The sequence below is a fragment of the Camarhynchus parvulus genome, chromosome 8, assembly GCF_901933205.1.
Source record: "Camarhynchus parvulus chromosome 8, STF_HiC, whole genome shotgun sequence".
NCBI lineage: Eukaryota > Metazoa > Chordata > Aves > Passeriformes > Thraupidae > Camarhynchus > Camarhynchus parvulus.
In genome coordinates, this window is record NC_044578.1 from 7,982,544 (window position 1) to 8,001,676 (window position 19,133).

Genomic DNA, 19,133 nt, shown 5'->3' on the forward strand with positions numbered 1-19,133 from the left:
GAGATGGGAGAAAGTCTCCCCTTAGATGGATTCCAGTGGCTTGAGCAGATAAAGGGCCACAGCTGCTTAACATTTAACTGGAAACAGCCAAAATGCAAGATCAATCCAGGAAGCACCTGTGTCCATGATGACTCTGTTGTTGCTGGGTTCTCAATCAGCTCTGACCTTCTGCCATGTGCCAAGCCTGGACGTGCTGCACACCATCCTCTTGGCCAGAAGAACATGCAGCAGTGCTCATTTTTATCAGGCTGCTCTCTCCAAGGATGGGATCAGTGCTGTCTTCTTTTGGAATCAGAGAATTCAGGACGAATCGAAGAATTCAGCACAAGTTTTTATGTCTGCTTATCTGAGAGTTTGAGAGTTTATTTTAAACTCTCAGAGTTCTGCTGGAGAAATTAATTACCCTTGCTCCTTCTGTTTGCACTTCCTGTCCCAGTTGAAGCAATGTGTCTTTGCTGTTGTAACTTACTCTTGTCCTTCTGTCTGAAGCAAAGAGCTTCCTCCCTCCCTTCTCAATAGCATCCTACAGGTGAAACCCTGGCTCTGCTACTCATTGTTATCTCAGGGTGGAAGTCACTGCTCCCCAGGGAATGCTCTCTCCTTCCCCATGGGCTGAAAGCACACTCCATCCACACAGTGATGCAGCCATTTCACTCCATCAGGATCCCTAACCCTCTCAAGGTGATGGACAGAATTGGGAAAAATGTTTGACATAACATTCCCCAGAGCCCCAGTTTGGTAAACACAGTTTAGGAGATCCCAGAAGATTACAGATGCCCTCAGAACTCTCAGGAATCTCCCAGTACTTGCCAAGTTCCTTGGGATGCCTACACAGCTTCAACTTTCAGCCTGCTAGTCAGGGTTGCTCCACTCTGCATAGCTGTTAATTTTTGGGATGTGTTAGGGAGAACGTTAAAGTTGTTGTGAAATAAGTAGAAGTTCATTTAGAAAATACACAAGTGGGAAAAAAATTACAAGAGTGTGACACTTTAATTGGAAATAGCTGAATTAATTGAGGAAAAAGAACTGAGAAAGGTAGACTCTGAATCCGATCTCTTCTGATACAGGGGAAAATGTACCCTTTTTTTATATGAGTGGAATAATCTCCCCATTGGAATGTGGCAGTTCTTTTTAAACCTCTTGTAAACCTTTGGATCCTTCACTTGATCCGAACCTGAGGATCATACTCCCATTACTATCTCCCTTCCCTGAGAAGAAAAGTGAATCCATTATTTAGGGGTACAGCATAATTTACAGTAAGAGGTGCATAGGGATTAAATAGGGTTCATCTGCATGCATTGGTGAATTTATTGACTCATCTAACATTGGAGAATATGACGACTCAATGCTTAAAATACTTAGCCATGAAAATATGCACATTATATTTTCAAGTTCCTGTGGGCCTTTAAAATATCCTCCTTTGCAATTTCATTGTCACTGGGTCTACCTTACAGCCACAAAACCTGAGCCAGCCAAAGTAACCCCCGGGGGGAAAAATATGGAAGAAGATCTCCAAAACATGTTAGAGAAGCAAAGTCAACTTACAAATTCTCAGCCATAGAAATTGAAATATTCTGTCAATTCCTGAGCTACACATTACTTAGGGACAGGGTATCTGCGTGTCCTTTAGACCACCTTTAGACACTGAACACCTTCTGAAAGAATGGAATTTAGCAACTTGCTGCAAAAAAAAAAAATCTGGGAAAGAACAAGATAACTCATGGTGTTGGAGTAAGAATACAGAACAGAACTTCGCAGGAATTTCATGCTTGACTAGTTCTCCCAGTGGGACATTCACTTTGCTGTATAATCAGATTTTATCCTCAGTAAAATTTCTGGTTTCTTTTGAAAAAATTGTTTCATATTCCATATAATTCTGTTCCTTGGGAAAGGGGCCTTTGGGGAAACCTGGGCTTGCTTCTTTTTGCTCCAGGGCAGCTTGCTTGCTGAGCTGTCCTGAAGCCAGTGCTAAGGTTTCTAGGGTTTTTTGCTGATCTGCAGCCTATCAGTTTTAGGAGATCTGTATCTCATACTCCATAAACTCTCTAATAGTAAACTTACAGAGCCTTGGAGACTTCAAAAGTTCAGAGCTAGTTCTTACCTTATTTCCTAGCCAAATTTCAGTGTTCTTGTTTCCACAGGAGAAGCTGGTTTTTCATCCTCTTTCTGCTTCCAGCCAATTCTAATGCAGATCTTTTCACCTCAGGTCATGAGTATGAGATGAAAATTTTGGTTTATAGTTATTAGAGATAAAGCTGATCCAACTTGCACTGAAGTTGTTGGCTTCCATCAGTGCCAGTAGCTTTAAGAGGTCATTGTTAATATGAGATGGTTGCCGATCCTCTCCCATCTTCGATTGTGAGGAGCCATGAGGGAACTGGTGGAAAGCTCAGAGTACATTCACAGAGTTGTGCAGATGCTTTCTATAGTCGAAGTAAAAAGACTGGCTTTTCCAGAGCGGTGCTCATGGGTGTCTTCAGACAACTGCCCAGCTAGCTTGCAGGAGGTGTCTGGCTGGTTTTAGGTGCCTGGTGAAGCTTTAGTTGGTTAGTCATTCTGTGAGATGTGTCACTAAGCTCATTTAAACCTTTGGAAAAACTGCACCATCCCTTCCCTAGCGTTGTATTGAAACAGTGAGGTTGTGTGACTTTGTTTGTGTATTCAGCCTGCGCTTGTCCTGTGGATTGATTGCGTCCACCCCGGGCGACATCAGTCTGGGCTGAAGTGCAGCTGCACTTTGTAGCAGCTCAAGGGGCACAAAGGTATCAAGTGTATTGTGTGCTTGGAAAGATGTCATTTATCTGAGGAACTTTGTGGTCTGTTTGCTGTCACTCTGTCTTTGCAGTGCCGACTTCCCCTACCTTCACTATCACGTTGTCAGGCAAAGAGACCTCACACATTAGGACAGAGAGCTTTTCCACATCCAGAGCTGACTTCTTTTCCTTCAGCAAAAGGTCTGTGGGTGTGCTGCAATCGATAGAGCTGCTTGATTCAGCATGAGTGTAATAATTTAGCTTTCAGGGAGCGCTTTACAATGCACAGGTTCCTAAAAAAGGAACAGAAATAAAGGAAGTCAATGACTTTTCTTACTGACACTTTCACCTAAGGTTCCTTCAGTAACAGTTCCTTAGGAAAAAACAATCAAAGACAGTGTTCTACAGAGAATTTTGCTGAGAAGTAGGTGTTTCATCTTTCATGAGTGATCAGGTGTTCATAAGGACATTCTTTGGAGTTCAAATGGGGTTAGAAGCCCTCCAGAACACTGTAATGTGACTGGTGGCATGACCAAATGACTCCCTGTGGGTGGATCTTTTTGTGGCAAGATGTGAAATGTACTGAAACCTTTCTGAATTGCTCCCACAAGTAGAAAGTCACTCTAATGTACATATTTGGAGGGGGAGGGGGGGGTGGTGTTTGATTTTGTGTCATTTCTTGCCCATTTTGATGCTAAATAGTCTCATTTTTAACAACTCATGGTATCTCAGCCAAGCCAGATGACTTCATGCTGGCCACAACCCAGCTTTGGTTCCTAAATAACTGTGTGGGTGTCCCTTTGGGAGAATATGGTGGAGTCAGGCTGAGATCCCTGTATATCAGCCTCCTCCTAGTTAGGTGCTAGTAGAAGGAGCAGGAATGCCAAAAAGAGTAAGTTCTTATAACAGTAAATTAAGGATGGTGAATTTATGAAGCACTTGTCACAGTAAATACCTTAGAAGCCAGAATGCATTTTTGTGTCATGATCATTGAATCATTTTTATGAGAAGTCGAAGTAAATTCATATGCAATCTGTAAAGTTTGTTTTAATTCATCCAGGAAATCATGTGTTGGGAATACAGTACCCAGATCCAGATCAGATATACTTCAGAGAAGCATTTAGGTTTTAAAATCCTTCCTCAAGCTAAACTGATCTCCAGAGTCTTTGGAGTTTCACCCTTCTCGGGACCTCATGCTCCATGCAAGTGAACATCATGCCAATGTGTTTCCCATTTCCTGGGGATTAAACTGCACTGTCTGATGACTCAGGACTTTCCAAGGAAGCAGCTCAGTCACTCATTCTGTCTGAAGTGGCCTCAGGTACCTCAGAGGACATGTTTTCTCTTCCACCGTGATTCATGATTTTAGAGCAGAAGATCAGCTCTCTCTCTTTTCTTCCCACAAAGTTAATTAATTAAAAAAATTTCTATTAGTGAGTGTTGAAAGATTTTGGTTTCCCACCCATACTCCCAAATGCTCTGCATTCCAGGAAGAATGAAAAATGGACCTGTGAATAGAAACAGGAGGGAGGAAAAATGGATCAGATGCTGTAGATGGATGTAGGTACAGTTGCTGTCAAGTGATATGGTGGAAGAACTTCCAGAATAAAGACATTTTCTTGTAGCGATGATTGCTAAAAACACACCACCACAGTAAGCCAGTTTTGGGATTCATAGGTGAAAATTCAGAAAGTTTGGGGCACAGGGAGTATCTGGCAGAAACTGAACTGTATGGGCCTCCCCACTGATCTCTTGCTAAGGTGGGCAGCTACATGTGATACAGTTGTTCTGCTTGTGAAGACTGGATCTTCTGCCACTGTCAGAGGCTCTTGTTGGTCAGGGCAAGCACCTGGAGGATTCACCCTTCGTGGCCAGTGTGGACCTGGCTATGCCCATCTGTCTGCCTCATGCAGCCCCACCATAGTACAGAATTTTTCAATTTACACCCACCATGTTTGTAACTTTTGTCACTTCAGCAAGAAAACAATTGCTTGTCACTTCAGCAAGAAAACATTTGGTCCTACTGGGAGCCAGAGTAGACAGAAAGACTAAATTTGGGATATTTCCCATTCCTACTGCTTTATGGAACATCAGAGCAGTTCACAATTCCATAGTGCCCCTCTCTGTGGGTGGCAGCTTGCAGAGGAAAAGACACAATTTGGTGCTCTCATTTGTGAGAAAGAGCACACTGAAGTCTTTCTCCATTGATTTCCAGTCAGCTCAGGAATAGTAACATTTTCCTGCTAACCTGTAGTGCTTCAGCAGCAAAGTCATAGACAGGCTCCAAGTGCTTTAGTGCCCAGCGCCCTGTCTGGCAACTAGATTTGCATCTGCTGTCATATGACCCCAGCTTCACATTTCCAAATTACTCTTGCAAAAATAAAGGCAGTCCCAGAAATTCCTCTGTCGGGACAGCACATCCCTGTTTATGTTTGAAGGGCCGATACCAGTGTGGAGTCCCCAGTGATCAAAGTGCACATTCAGAGATGAGCCTCGTGTTGTGTTTGAAGTAAGCACAGCACTTGGAAATGAGGATGAAGCAGGAATAAATCAGGATGAAGGATGTGGGGCATTACTTACTTTACATGAAATCCCTGCTGGAAAGACATGGCTAGTGTTCCAAAGTTTTCCTTGGAGAGAGGTTGCACACCAGCCTGTTTGTGGAAAGCTGAACAGTTTCCTATTGTCCGTGATGTGAAACGCTTCCCAGATAAACACTTTTCCCCTCCACTGAAGAAAAACGATAAAGCCTCGGCAGAGTTGTTGGTTTCTGTTGGCATTGAGCTCTGTTAAAGGCTATAGCTCATATCCATGCCAGAGTCATTAAGGAGAGGTTCCATTATTGAGTGAAACTGGGATAATCTTCAAGGATGTAATAATGTTGTGCGCCCACATCTTTGCGTCTCTGGGTTCATTATACCCCTGGAATGTAAATCCCAATCCACAGTGGATAAACATGGATCTCAAATAGTTTTGTGGTATTGTCTTCTCCTGATTTCTGAAAGGGAAAGAAAACATTGCTAGAAATAAACTCACTGGAGTTGTTTAGCCCAGAGAAGAGGAGGCTCAGGGGAGACCTTATCGCTTTCTACAGCTACCTGAAAGGGTTTTACTGAGGTGAGAGTTGGTCTGTTATCCCAAATTACAAGCAGTAGGAGAACAAGAAAGGACCTCAAGTTATGCCAGGGAGGTTTAGATTGGATATTAGAAAAAAAATTCTTCACAGAAAGGGTTGCCACGCATTGGAACAGGGTACCAGGGAAGTGTTAGAGTCACCATCCCTAAAGGGATTTAAAGGGTGTGTACATGTGGCACTTGGGGGCCTGGTTTAGTGGTGAACATTGCTGTGCTGGGTTAATAGTTGGACTCAATGATCTCAAAGGTCTTTTCCAACCTAAACAATTTTTTGATTCTACAAAGAGAGCAGTAAATCTCTGCTGCTGTAGTGGGTTTAGGTTGTAACACTGCCTGCATTTGTGGCATTTTAAGTAATTTTAAGGAATTATTCCTGACACCCACAGAGTCAAGGCATCATATTCCATCAAAAGGAAGATCCAGAAGTCCCTCCATGAACTTTGGAGAGAAAAAGCTGATTTTTGAAATCGGCAATGCTAAGAACCAAGGCTCTATAACACCTTGGGGCAATACTGTTGATGGTTTGGTCCAGGTCTGTGGGTGGCTCTCCCTCTGCTTCTCATGTCCTGGGAGGTCTGAAGGACCTCATTGTGTCCCCGCCTCTGACTCCAATTTGGTTTTGCTGGGTGCCCCCTTCTGCCTCCATGGTGCCTCCTAGGCTCCTTTTCCCAGAAGCAGCGTGTGGTTCCACTTGTTGACCTACAGTCAGGGAGTGCAGTAGATACAGATTCACTTTTTGCCACCATTTTATCAAAACAAACCTTGCTTTTGAGTTTGTGACAAAGGAATCATCTTTCTTCCCTAGAGGAATGGGGTTTCTTGCTAATGTTAAATGGTAATTTTGCACTTGTATCAAATTTGTATGTAGATTAAGTTTTAGGTGGGAATTGCAGCTTCCCTTGACATTTAGCAGGCACTGAGGTTTTAAATCGCTGAGGCAATTTTAGAAACATTTCCCTTAAGGAGAAAGGACATAGACTTGAAAGAAAGCAGAGGTAACAAGGGTTTCATTTGTTTGTTTCACAAATGCAGCCGTGAATTTAGCACAATTTCTATGTATTCAAGCATTCATACTGATTGCAGTCATTGCTGAATGGTCAGCAATTCCCACCCTTGTCAGAGAAAGGCATCAGTTGAAATCCACAGACAACCAGAAGTGGTTTAAATGAAGTGATGTAGCTGGAGACTGATTTCTTTTCCTTCTTCTTCCACTGCTGTGGTGTATTGTTCCACTTGCCTCCTTCTTTACCTCTCCTGCCTTTCCAAGAAGCCCTGGTCAGTCTGTGAACAACAGACATGATGATGTCTAGGAGTCCTATAGGTTCAACTGTGGTGTATAGAAAAGGGCTTTCCTCATAAAGCCTGACTCCATCATGCTTATTTTCACATAAATAAGGACAGACACTCTTTTTTGATCTTTGTGCTACTTGGGATAATTCAGTTCCAACTGGCTGTGAGATGAATTCTTACTAGAATAGGAAGGCAACAGAGGGACAGAGTAGCCTCCCCTTCTGTTCAGAACTGACAGGCTTGTGGGCCAGCCCCAAGCACTCAAGTCTCATTGTAAAGAGAGAGACAGATGAGTCGTCCTGCAATTTTAATTAAAACATCTCACGTGGGCATCATTTCAACAGCATTGACTTCCCCGCAGTTTGAGCTGTATTACGGCACCACCCCATGAGAAGTCCTAGTTTGGTCACTCTCAGTGTTCAGCTTTGTGCAGTGATAAGAAGCTAACATGACTGCTGGAACCTGTGCCAGATGCCAGGCATAGTTCTAGTGAGTCTCTGACGTCTGTTACACTTGTTATATTACATGTTTTTCCATAGCTAGGCAGTGCTACAAGTACTCAGCTGTGATACCCCCTCGGACAACTGGCACTTAGAGAAAGCATTTCAGGGCAAACAAACAAACAGATATACACATATAATGGAGGTAGGTGAGCCCCTAGAGCTCCTGTGCAATGAGGTCTCCAATAGAGTTAGGGAGAGAGGCTGCAAGAGCTGTCACCTTTGTACTGTTTGTCATTGTCTCACACCCTTTGCCTGTCAGCTTGCTGAGATGAAGCTCTTTAATGACTGCATAATTTTATTCTGGGATTCTTAAGTGCACCAATAAAAATAATAATCATAGACATTTCAGTGAAGGAGAGATATTTTCTGAGGTCAGTGCAGGTTTTCCTATTTGAAGGAAGGAAGACCTGGAGCCTGTTCTTTGTAACTAGACAGTGAGATTTACCTGAGTTGATTAAAAATCAGGCCTCAGATGTATCCTAGATATTCAAGGTCTGGTCTCATAAGTTTCAATTAGCAAACTCAAAAAAGAGGATATAAAACCTTCTTTTCTTCATTAGGTTTCAGCAGCAATGTGCATGCTTTGTTAATGAAGAATTTTAGTGAAGGATGGCTTTGTCAGACAGAAAGGAGCATTTGATACAAGCAGTTCCATCAGCATGACTTGATACAGAGAGGGAACCCTCTGTGACGTGAGGCTAATACATAGAGAGACATTATGTGAAGTCCATTAGCATTAGAGTTGACAGGACATTAAATCAAGTGGGGTTTGGAGGGAGAACTCTTCTGCCTTCGTCACATTTTGAGGGCTCTGTCCATTACTGTGCAGTGAAAATGCCTGCAGACAGGCTGAAGTGTGGCCTGAATAGGGATTCTGACAACTGTCCTGTTCTTTTCTTGGAAACACTCGGGCACTGTGATATGGGCAAGGCCAATGGGCTCTAACAACATTTTGGAGAAAGTCAGAGTGTCTCTGTGTTCCTTTTTTTAGTTCAGCAGCCATCAGTGGCTGAGCAGATCAGATGTTTTGCAGTGTTGGCTACAGAGAAGAAAAGTGGATTTAATGTGACAGAAATGTGGAGTCTCTTGCAGACATGGTCTTCAAATGGCTCTTTGCTTCCACACTTATGCCTGCTGCTGGATTTAAGTGGTCTGTGTCTCTCTCCTTCTGGTGATAGCAGCTACTTAGGAGCCCACGTTATCTGTGTCTTGCAATTGCAAGAGCCTCGACTGAGCAAGGTACTTCAGGAACACAAATTGCTGTGCTTGCACAGATCTGTGATCCACCCAGTGCCTCACTTCAGCCAGGACTCAATTTCCAGAGCATCAGAGGGAAGTGCAGGAAACAGCACCAGGCAAACAGTGAATAATCTGCCCTTAGTTTCAGTCTGTAGTCAGTGAAAAGGTTGTAGTCCCTCAAGCTAAGCATTTGTTGCCTTGCTCAGCTGTGTCTCTGTAGAGTTTTTATATTTAAGATATGATAGAGAATATGGGCTTCTGCAGATACATGTTCTCTCTGGAGGATCCAGCAAAAAAAGGGAGACTAATTCTCAGTGGAAACAGTCTGGGAGCAGAACTCAATTTGGATTGTAAATGAGCAAGATATAAACAGTTGTATATTAGCTGTAATTCTACTGTGGAATCAAATCTAGCAACCCATTTCGGGGGGGGGGGTTGTCAGTCAGCTTCTTAAAATTCATTGCAAACTCAGCGGTCAAAATTTTATTATATAGATAAAACATTTTAGTTAACTTCACGTAGCAAGCCTTTGGGTGCTGCATGCACATACAGAGTTGTAATTTGAATGTGAAGACCTCTCTCTACTCTGTGGAGGAGACTTCCATGTGTCCCAGGACAGCTGCATGTCTCTGTGCTCCCATGTTGAACCAGGATGCCTGAGCAGGAAAAAGCCCATCTGGACCTATGGGATAGGGATTCTATCCAAGGAGTTTTAAGTACCACTTCCATAAGACAGCGAGGTACCAGAAGTATCTATATTGTGAATATTTTGCTTAAGCTGAACTACCCAGGCAGAAATAGCCTAGCACTAAATTGGTTTGGTGGTAATAAGATTTAGGGAATAGAGCCTGAGGTGAGGCTTGTCTACCATGAGCAAAGAAGGTTCTTATTTTCTATTTATGTGGAAAATGGAAACAAGACTGGAGGGTCAACCCATCCTTCCTCTGAGGGCACAGCCCATCCTCTGGGGCTGGAGCGTGCAGCTCTCAGAGTTTCCATGAAAGATTCATAAACAAAGGATTATTCAGTTCAAGAACTGAACCAAAAAATCAAGAAGGGAAAATAAGTTCAGAGCAATTTAAAATGGAACGTTTTGAGGATGCTTTTGAAGGCAGGAATTGGGTTTTGTTGAGTTTTGTCATTTTTATATATTAGTTGGGTTTTTCTTTTTAATTGAGATCAATCTCTGAACAAAAAAGGGCACTTTGTAGCATGTAAGTCTTTGAAAACAGAAGAATAAAAAAAATTAGAAGCTTTGTTCATAAAATGCTGAAATGAAACATTTTGAGTTTTCAGAAAGAATTCACATGAAAATGTGGAAATGACACGTTACAAATGTTACAGCTGCCCTCTTTTTTTCAGCAAACTCAGCCTCTCAAGTGCAGAAAGCTTGCATTTCTTCTCCTGTGCCTTAGACCAGCTCTACTTCTAATGAAATAGAATAGATAACAAAAGTTTTACTTATTCCTCTTACTTTATAGTTTCTCAAAGTGGGAAGGAAAACGTTACAGCCTGTGTGAATATCTTCACATCACAAAATTTCATTTCATTTATGCACAGATTTGTACATATATACGTGTGTATACTGAGGACTAAATGTGCTTTCAAACTAAGGTTACAGTTCTTGAGCAACAGTGATTCTTCCCAGAGAAATAGTCTGACATGGATTCAGAGCACATCCAAGTTGGGGGTGGACTATAATCTAATTTAACTACTTAACCTAATTTAAGTGCTCATGAGATGTAGTTGACTATGGTGCAAAAAAATGAAAAAACAACTTTGTTTCCAAATTCTGCTAAGAAGTTTTAACTTTAGTGTACAGGCCTAAGGCAACGTACTAAATAAAATAACCTCATTATAATTAAGCTGATCAGGTGAGTGAATAATCAGGGATTTCACAGGAGTAATCAGGGATTTCTCTTTTGCTGTCTCTTGAGCCCAATTCATCCTGAGTAATTTACAGCACTTAGCCTGAAGCAGCTCAGATAAAGTTTAAGTATGGGGAGAATCTAATTCTCTGATCTCTGCTTTGCAGTTACTCTCTTTTGCAGTAAAATATATTTATGCTTTTCATCTTGAAGGACATTGTGACCACGGTGTCACCTGGTTATGTGAGTGTGATCTCAATCCACACTCCCATCGCTGGAAAGAGGCTCCATGAGCAGCGCTGGGGTGGGTTAGGATTTCTGCCTGCTTTTCTGTTCTTTTGTTTGCTTCTCTCCCAAGAGCTTTGAAAGTCTGACTCCATTCTAGTGTGGAAGAGGGGAAAAAAAGCAAAACCCCTCGTGGGACAGGACATTGTGGTGCCCATCTTGTGAGTGTGCATGACTCTCTAAGAGAGATGTGTAGGGAAAGCAGAGCCAGGAGCAGAGGTCTCTGTGGCCTGCGGCAAGGGGAGCAAGAGTGTGCAAGGGCCTGACAAATTCCTGCACTCACAAAGACACTCCAACTGGAATTTATGAGAATCCATCCACAATAAAACACTTTTAACTCACTGTCTGGCCATCAGCTGGCTGCATCCCAGGAACGGTGGCATGAGGATGAAGCTGCAGCTTCGCACATTCCTTGCTATCACTGCAGCTTCTCTCTTGATGAAACAAAATCTCCCCTTGTCTGACAATTCTGAGAACTGAAGCAAGAAAACCTCAGTGATGTTGCTGTGCTTGGAAGCCCATGCAAAGCATGGCAGTCTTCTGAGCAAAACTTTTCCATTGCTCGTGCTGCAAAGTCAGGATGCAAATAACAAATTGGCAGACTGGGATTTCGGAAGATTCTGCACATATCTGAGGGAACAGAGATGTTACCGCAAGATTGCTGAAAAAAATGAGATTGATGATTTTGTTGTCTGGAAGATGTGTATCATCAGCAAAGGCATACAGCAAGGGCAAGTCCCTCCCTGGCCCTGTGGAAGCCCATGGGGAGGCTTGGTGGGACTCAGTCCAAATGTTGCTGGTATTACTCTGGCAGGTCAGGGGCAGAGGCATTACTGGGGTCTGCCCTGCCTGACCTGTGCAGCTTTAAGCCTGGGAATTATATGAAAACAATATATTGCAGGACATCATGGTGTTAATGTCATTTTTTTGACCAGATCCACTCAATAGCCCTAACAAATCCCAGTGATGAGTCAATTTTCAGTGGTCAGTGCCAGCAGACACTGCAGAGTGACACTGCAGACCACAAGGCAGAGAGAGAAATGCTGAGACAGCCTAATGGAGCATCCAGCTCAGTCCAAACAACTTACATGTTTTGTTTTGTTCTTTTAATTCTTGGAAAGAACTAGAAAAGGATGGCAAATTTCACCAGAAGTGAAAGAAAACCACAGAGGTCTTTGTCTGTGGATTAAGCGTTTTCAAGAACCAGCAAGAATAAATGTTTTCCCGCTTTCACTGCTTTCTGTACCTTAGGACCAAGCCACATAGGATATTTGTTGAGACTCCAACCTTTTCTTATTTGGACTTGGTTGTTTTAGAGTACTTGTTTTGCAGGACTGCACATCCCAGGGAAGGAAATTAAGGTCAGAGATGAGAAAAACCCACCTAAGGGCCTGAAATAATTTTCATTTTTCCAAGACCACCCTGTGTGGGAATGATACATTTAAAAATGGGTGGAACCTCTAAGCCTGGAATTGTATCAAGTTATTCATGCAAAATCTCTGAGATCCTTGTGTGGACCAAGATATTTGGGTGGTACTTTCTCACTCTTTCTTCAGAAAAGGCACTGTGGCCTCACAAACTGAAAACTAGCCTTGCTTTTTCCCTGACTTTAAAAATAACTACGTATCTTGAAAAGCTGTCTCAGCAGTAGTGAAGGAATGGAAAAAAAAGTCCATTATATCCCCACGGTTTCATACAGTGCAGCTGTGCTAACAGAGTGCACAGAGCCTGAGACCAGGGGAAAGGCACGAAATAGTCCATGAAATGAGCAGTTGAATTTAACAGTAAAGCTTCATGTAATGCAGAGATCAATTGTCCAGGTATCCGATTGCAGATGGCAGGTTTTTGCCTTTATTTTTTAGGGGAAAATCCAGAATATAAATTAATAAACAAATTCAAGCACTTTTTATTAATATTTTTTTTACTGAAATCAATGAGGAAATTACTATCTTATAGGAAATCTTTCTTATATTAAATTAACATCTTCAAATATTCTTGCAATATATTTGGATTACATATCCCTGTTCTGTTTTGATTTTCCTTGTGGCAGCATGTCTGTAGAATGAAAGTCCTATATGAAAAGAACCAGGTTTATAATGAATTAATCATATTTTTATAGTACTTGTTGTTTATTTTTATTGTAATTATTATTTTTATGTATAATATAGTATAATTATTGTAACTGATTTATTAAATCAGTTTAAAACTATCTTTCTTTTCTTTTAGAGGAGCAAACATGCATCAACATACAGCTTTCAAAAGTCCCTTTTAGGTCTTGGTGCAATTATTAGCAGTTACTAATAATTAAAAAAATATTAGTGCAGGCATAATGGAACAAATATCAACCAAACGTAATATGCAGTTGCCACAGTGGATCTGTTCCCCCTGACTCGACTCTAACATGCTGGTGGTTAGTTTATAACCCTCTTTAGGTTACAGCATTTTAACGTTTCTCCAGTGTTTATTTATTCTCTTCCCAAAGAATGTTCTGAAATATCAAGTTTACAACCTGTGGCTCATGTGATGGTAGTGGAAACAATTAAGCAAGAAACTTTCAAAGCCACCACTGGGATTTTGATGCCCAAAGTCATTAATTTTAATAAGAAGGGAGCTGCCAGTCGTCTTAAGTGGTTTGTAAAATCTCAACCCATAAAAACACCTCTCTACTGGTTCCAGTTTACGGGGAGCTCAGAGCAAGGTAAACACATGTAAGAAAATAGTAGGTGTTAAAAGGTGGAAAGTACGTGTTCAGATATCCCTAAGACCACTCAAGGAATCAAGGAGCAGCCCCAGCCTTGAGCTGGCACACGGGGGCTGCCCCTGCCTGCAGCATCTCAGGGAGTTGCTGACTGATCAGAGCATGAGGCACAGAGAAGGAAGTCAATGGAAACAAAAATCTTGGCTACAGCTCAGTTCCAGTGGCTTCCATTGGCCACCCTCTGGTCTCTGCTGCCATCTCAGGACCTGCAAGGTGTCTGTAGGTGCTTGGTCCAGGTCCTTACTACCTCCCTAAACTCTCCTGTCCAAGTTCACACTGTGTTATCCTCCAAGCTGCTAAATGGCTGAATTTGGATGTTGATGCTTCACTGATCCACCATCATGGTTGGATAAAAATTAAGAGCTCTCTGCTGTGGCCTGAGAGACCCCCCACCCCGCCCAGTGCAAACCTGCGAGTGCCTCTTCATTTACCTGAGTCAGGAGATGGCTTTGCTTCAGCCATAGCTCTGTGCCACAGCTGAGGAATTCTTAAATGCTTTGAAAAGCACCAAGAACTCTCAAAGGAAACTGCAGCACTGGGGAACATTCACCCTCAACATGAAACATGAAAGAAACTCTGAATGGGAAAAAAATTTAGAACCGACAGATCTATCTGTGGTATAAAATAGAGCATAGAGTGAGTATGAATGAGCTTGGAAAGGACTCACTGGGAGTCTGAATGATTGGGAAAAGAAGAAAAAAAAGAGGGATTTTCTTGTGTGTTTTAATAATAAAACCAACCATGAAGAATTCTAGAATTAGTTCTAGAAAACTCTTTTTTTTCCTTTATCTGTTGTATGATCTCTGGAAGCTTCATGAATGTTGGCTACAAGTGGCAAAGTTACTGTAGTATTTGCTAGTGAGTCTCATAGTAACAATAATTAATTATCGGTAGGTATTGGAAAGACTTTCGGATGAAACACAGTGCACTGGAAATAGAGGTGACCATCTAGACTGGTATTGTAACAGACTTCAAGAAAGTCAAAAAGGAAAAAAGCTTTCATTAGTAGTAGATGTGACTTTTTTGGAAGAGAACAAAATGTTCCATAAATGAAACATGTGGTTTCACTTGCGGCACATTTTGTACATTGTCACCAATGAAGTTTAGGATTTTTTATTACTTTTTCATTAAAATGTCTTACTGGTTTCACTCAGGAGGCAAAATTTTTCACGTGGCTTTAATTGTTTCTGTCATAAAAGTCATAGCATCCATGTAATAGAAATAGTTTTGCAGACCACAGCTTCATATTGCCTATTAATTCTCTCCCATTTTCTGTATGTACAACTCATTGGCCCATCCCAGGGACAGGAAAATTTCTTGCAATTAAGGCTCAATATGAACTTCTGCTGAAGTTAGCGGGGAAAAATAACTTTATGTCAGTCCTGGTTTATTAGTTTTTTGTTTCAGCTATCTTAGCTCACAATAAGTTCACATGGCTGCATACCAAAGGAGAGAGTTTATATTGACTTTCTTCTAAAATCAGTGAAACTCTAGAAGATGAAAATAAAAGGTCTTTTTCTGCATCATTCCAGTCATGTACACGAGGTGGTAATACTTCAGACAGGATTGAAGAGCTCTGGCAGGATTGTTTCAAGGAGGCTTTGAAAAGGTCATTTACCCCTTTTTTCTTCATTACCTGCTGGAGTTCAGGTCTCACATATCCCATCCCCAGCTGCCAAGCTTCCATGCTTCTGTCATCAGCCTAGGCTTCCTTCTCCCCAGTCCTGACTGGATGAGGGGATATAATTCTTGTTGCAGTTAAAACAATGACTTATTTTCTACAGATGACATCCAAAACTGGGGGGGGGAGGGGAACAAAAAAGAAAATATAATGAGATAATTTATTAATTTAAGAACAACTTCTCTTCAGGTATCTGTTTTCCTCAAAGAGAGTAATTTGCCAGCTTGGAGCTAGTTTTGTCATTCAGCCTTCAGCCCAGCAGGGAAGGCAACCCCCAACACAGACTCTAAGGCCTCTAAGAAGTCATTAAATGCCAGAAAACAGCAATGGAGTATCTGTTGCCTTTTCCCCATTTTTCAGTTAAGTGTTTATTTAAAAGCTTCCTATGAAATGGCACTGCTGTCTTTACTTGGTGCCCCAGAGCAAAGCCTTGTGCACCTTCTCAGCAGTCAGGGGCACCCACCAAGCGGTGCAGTCTTCTGCCTTCACCTTTGTTTGGCACCCTTCCTCCTTTACTCATATTTAAATGTTGTGTTTTGCAGTTCAAGGATGACAAAGACAAGCCCAGCCTTGGAGGGACTCTCAGTGACAGCCCTGCCCCCTGTCCAGCTTTCTGAGCAGGTCCCACTGGCATCTCCTTCCCTGAAGCCACAGCAGATGAATGAAGAAGACAGCCTGTCTCCTCACCTCTTGCTGCCCGACAGCATCAGCCAGCTGGAGGAGTTTGGCAGGCAGAAGAAATGGCACAAGAAGCAGCACAAGCACCATCGCCAGAGGCAGTTCAATGACCTCTGGGTTCGGATAGAAGACAGGTGAGTCATGACTGCTCTGGTCCCTGTCCTCTTCCTGCTGGCTCCTAACTCAATGCTCTTTGCAGATCCCAGCTCTTGATGATTAGACCATAGGGAGGGTCAGACAAAGGCTAACTGGGAGACACAGGGAATTGAGATGATGTTTTTGTAGCCTAATGAAGAGCTAGGAGGAAAATAGGCGTGTTCATAGGCATGTTTGACCAAAAAGTAAAGAGGAAAAAAAAGAGTTAGTGCTTAAAATATTTAAAATACACAAAAACAAAGATCTGTCAAATTGAAAAACAGGAAAAGAACAACAATAGAAAATACTCTGTGCTTGTCCTTTTTCTTCCAATAATTCTTTTCCTATCTGTACCAGCAGTTTTCATCAAAGGCTTGCCCATTTTCCAGCCATACAGAATATTCGTGAGAGTTCTTAAGATTTTGACAAATTTGACTTTCAACCTTCTTAACTCTGTTGTGGGGCTGAAATGTTTTAACATCTCAGACTGCACTGAAAATAGCAAACTGAAGCAAAATGAAGTACTTAACTAAATCCTCTATGTGAAGAGAATGGCACTTTTCCATGACTATTCTAATCTTGGTCTGAGGTTAAAAACTCCCATTCAGTGTTTGAATAAGAGCCTTCATGTTTGACCAGGGCTTCTCAATGTGTGCTTTTAGGATTCTTGGGCAATTTATCACTTCTAAAGCTCTTGGTGCCTTTATCCAGGCCAAATCATGGGCAGATAAACAGCCACAATGTTTATTGATCTTCTAACAAGTAAAAGGAACTAAGTAATATGTTGGGAACTGGCTGCTCACCTACACATATAATAATTGTGTTTGAGCATTACGTATTCCCATTTTCATAGCACCTAAATTCCTTGAAAGTCTCTCAGAGATTTCTCCCTTTGCTAAGGAAAAAAACTTCACATATTTGTGTTTTCAGATTTCTATTATTATTACTATTATTTTTATTCATTCTTTTTAATGGAGCAGTTACCTCATTTTTTGTAGTTTATTGTTTTCTCAGGGTGAATGATGTAAGGGTTGCTATTAAGGTGGTGCATATTAATCTTAATGTAATAAGGCTGTTTCTGAGGTCACTGCCAGCCTTGTAAGAAAGATTCATGTATTTTCTTTTCAAAGTGTGTGTTCAGTGGTTGGATTCCCTCCACAGAGGATGTTTAAGCATGAACTCGGTGGCATTTGGTTTACTGTAGCTGATTGCCTCAAATACAAGGGACTTTTCTGTCCTTCTGCCTGGGGGCTGCTGACTTGTGGTGTCCCATGATGTCCCAGCATTTCACAAGGGTCTGTGGTCAAGTTCCTCATGTGTTGTACAAGTGAGGTGTTTAAATAGGTCTGGTGGGAGCCTGGCACACTTGGGCACAATCTTCCCAGCCCTATCCTATCTATCCAGAAAGGATATTGGATACTGGCAGTGAAATGTGCAGTTGGGAGCTTAAAGTGGTGCTTATGATTTTTGCGCATTTTGCTGGTTTTATTAAATGTTCCTAGGAATGGGATTTAAGAGGTAGTTCTGAAGGTTGGAGTTAAATTATTTGCTGTGTGCTCCTGTGAGATTTCACCTGAATCAAAGCCTTTTATCCCTCTATTTCCATTTCATAAGAGTGGAGATTGGGGTGAGGAAACACAAGTTTACGCTCCCACCACGCTGGTGATGAACCAGACACTGTGTGTTGCCTGCCTTGATGAAAGATCCCAGGGAGATATTAGCGGGAGATCACAGGCCTAGAAATGAGGAAAGGCTGGAAGAAGGGAAGCCTGCCTCAGTGCTTTCAGATGGTTTTAGCGCTTCTTCAGTTCTGGAGTAACTTCTGGTGTTTTCCTGGAAACAAAGCAAAACAAAACAAAAAATACAAGTTCACTAAATCAGAGACTCACAACCAGCTCTGGTTTTCCCATAAATTGGATGGGGTCTCAACTTTCATAAACCAGCTGCTGCATATTGTGCTTTTGGCAGTTGGGTTTCATCAGCATTAATTGCAAGCTGGACCCTGCACAAAGCAATAAACAGTGAGTTCTCTCCAACTGGTTCCTTTCTGATTGGCAAGAAAAGAGCACAAATGTGTGTCTGTGACCAGACCTTGTATGGTGATCATTTTTGGGAGGAAACAAGCAGGGTGGCTGATCATACAGGCAATAGAGTGTTACCTGTGCAGGAGAGAAATGTGGACTTCTTTGCATTGCCTCATTAATGTTTCAGCAGTGAGATTTAGCACTCGTTTTTGAAGGGTAATTGGTGTACTAGGGAGTTCTTGCTTGGGCCTGTCCCAAAAATCCATTGTGCAGTTTCCTACACTTCAGTTGGAGTCCACCATGTTCTGTAAGGACTGAAGTCTCTGCATTTAGTATTAACTTGAGCTATGGCCCTGTATTTCCAAATGGCTGTTCTTCCAGTTCCCTAACTCACCAGTTGTCACCTGAAAACTTGAATTGTTCACCTTTGAGACAAAGTAGAGGGATTTAGGTCTTTGTTACGGTTTTTGGGGGAAAGCTGCATAAAGCTCATTGTTTCCATGCAAGGTCCCCAGGATTCAGCTGTTGGAGCTGCCTTTCAACCTGAAAAGTCAAAGAGAAATATGCAGGTGGAGGACAAATCCAGGCAAATTTAAACCAGGTTATTGATTCCTGTATGAACCTCATTGAACTGTGAAATGACTGTGGTTCATACAGCTCTTTTCCAAAGCTTTATTGACCATGGATTAGCGGACTTTATGAGCCATGAATTGCAGGGCTTTTATGGACTATGCATTTCTAGGCGATCTCATACACTTCCATGGAAATCTTAGGGTGTTTTCTT

The 19,133-nt window shown here is 41.9% G+C and overlaps 1 protein-coding gene across 2 annotated transcripts in view; it reads left to right on the top strand.

The window, feature by feature from the left end:
* The window catches only part of TRABD2B (TraB domain containing 2B), a 263,324-nt gene that overhangs the window by 226,329 nt on the left and 17,862 nt on the right, over positions 1-19,133 (top strand). For both annotated transcript variants that reach the window (XM_030953091.1, XM_030953092.1), the window contains one exon: positions 16,055-16,324. In XM_030953091.1, coding sequence (XP_030808951.1) covers positions 16,055-16,324 — 270 coding nt within the window. The remainder of the gene's footprint in view (positions 1-16,054; positions 16,325-19,133) is intronic.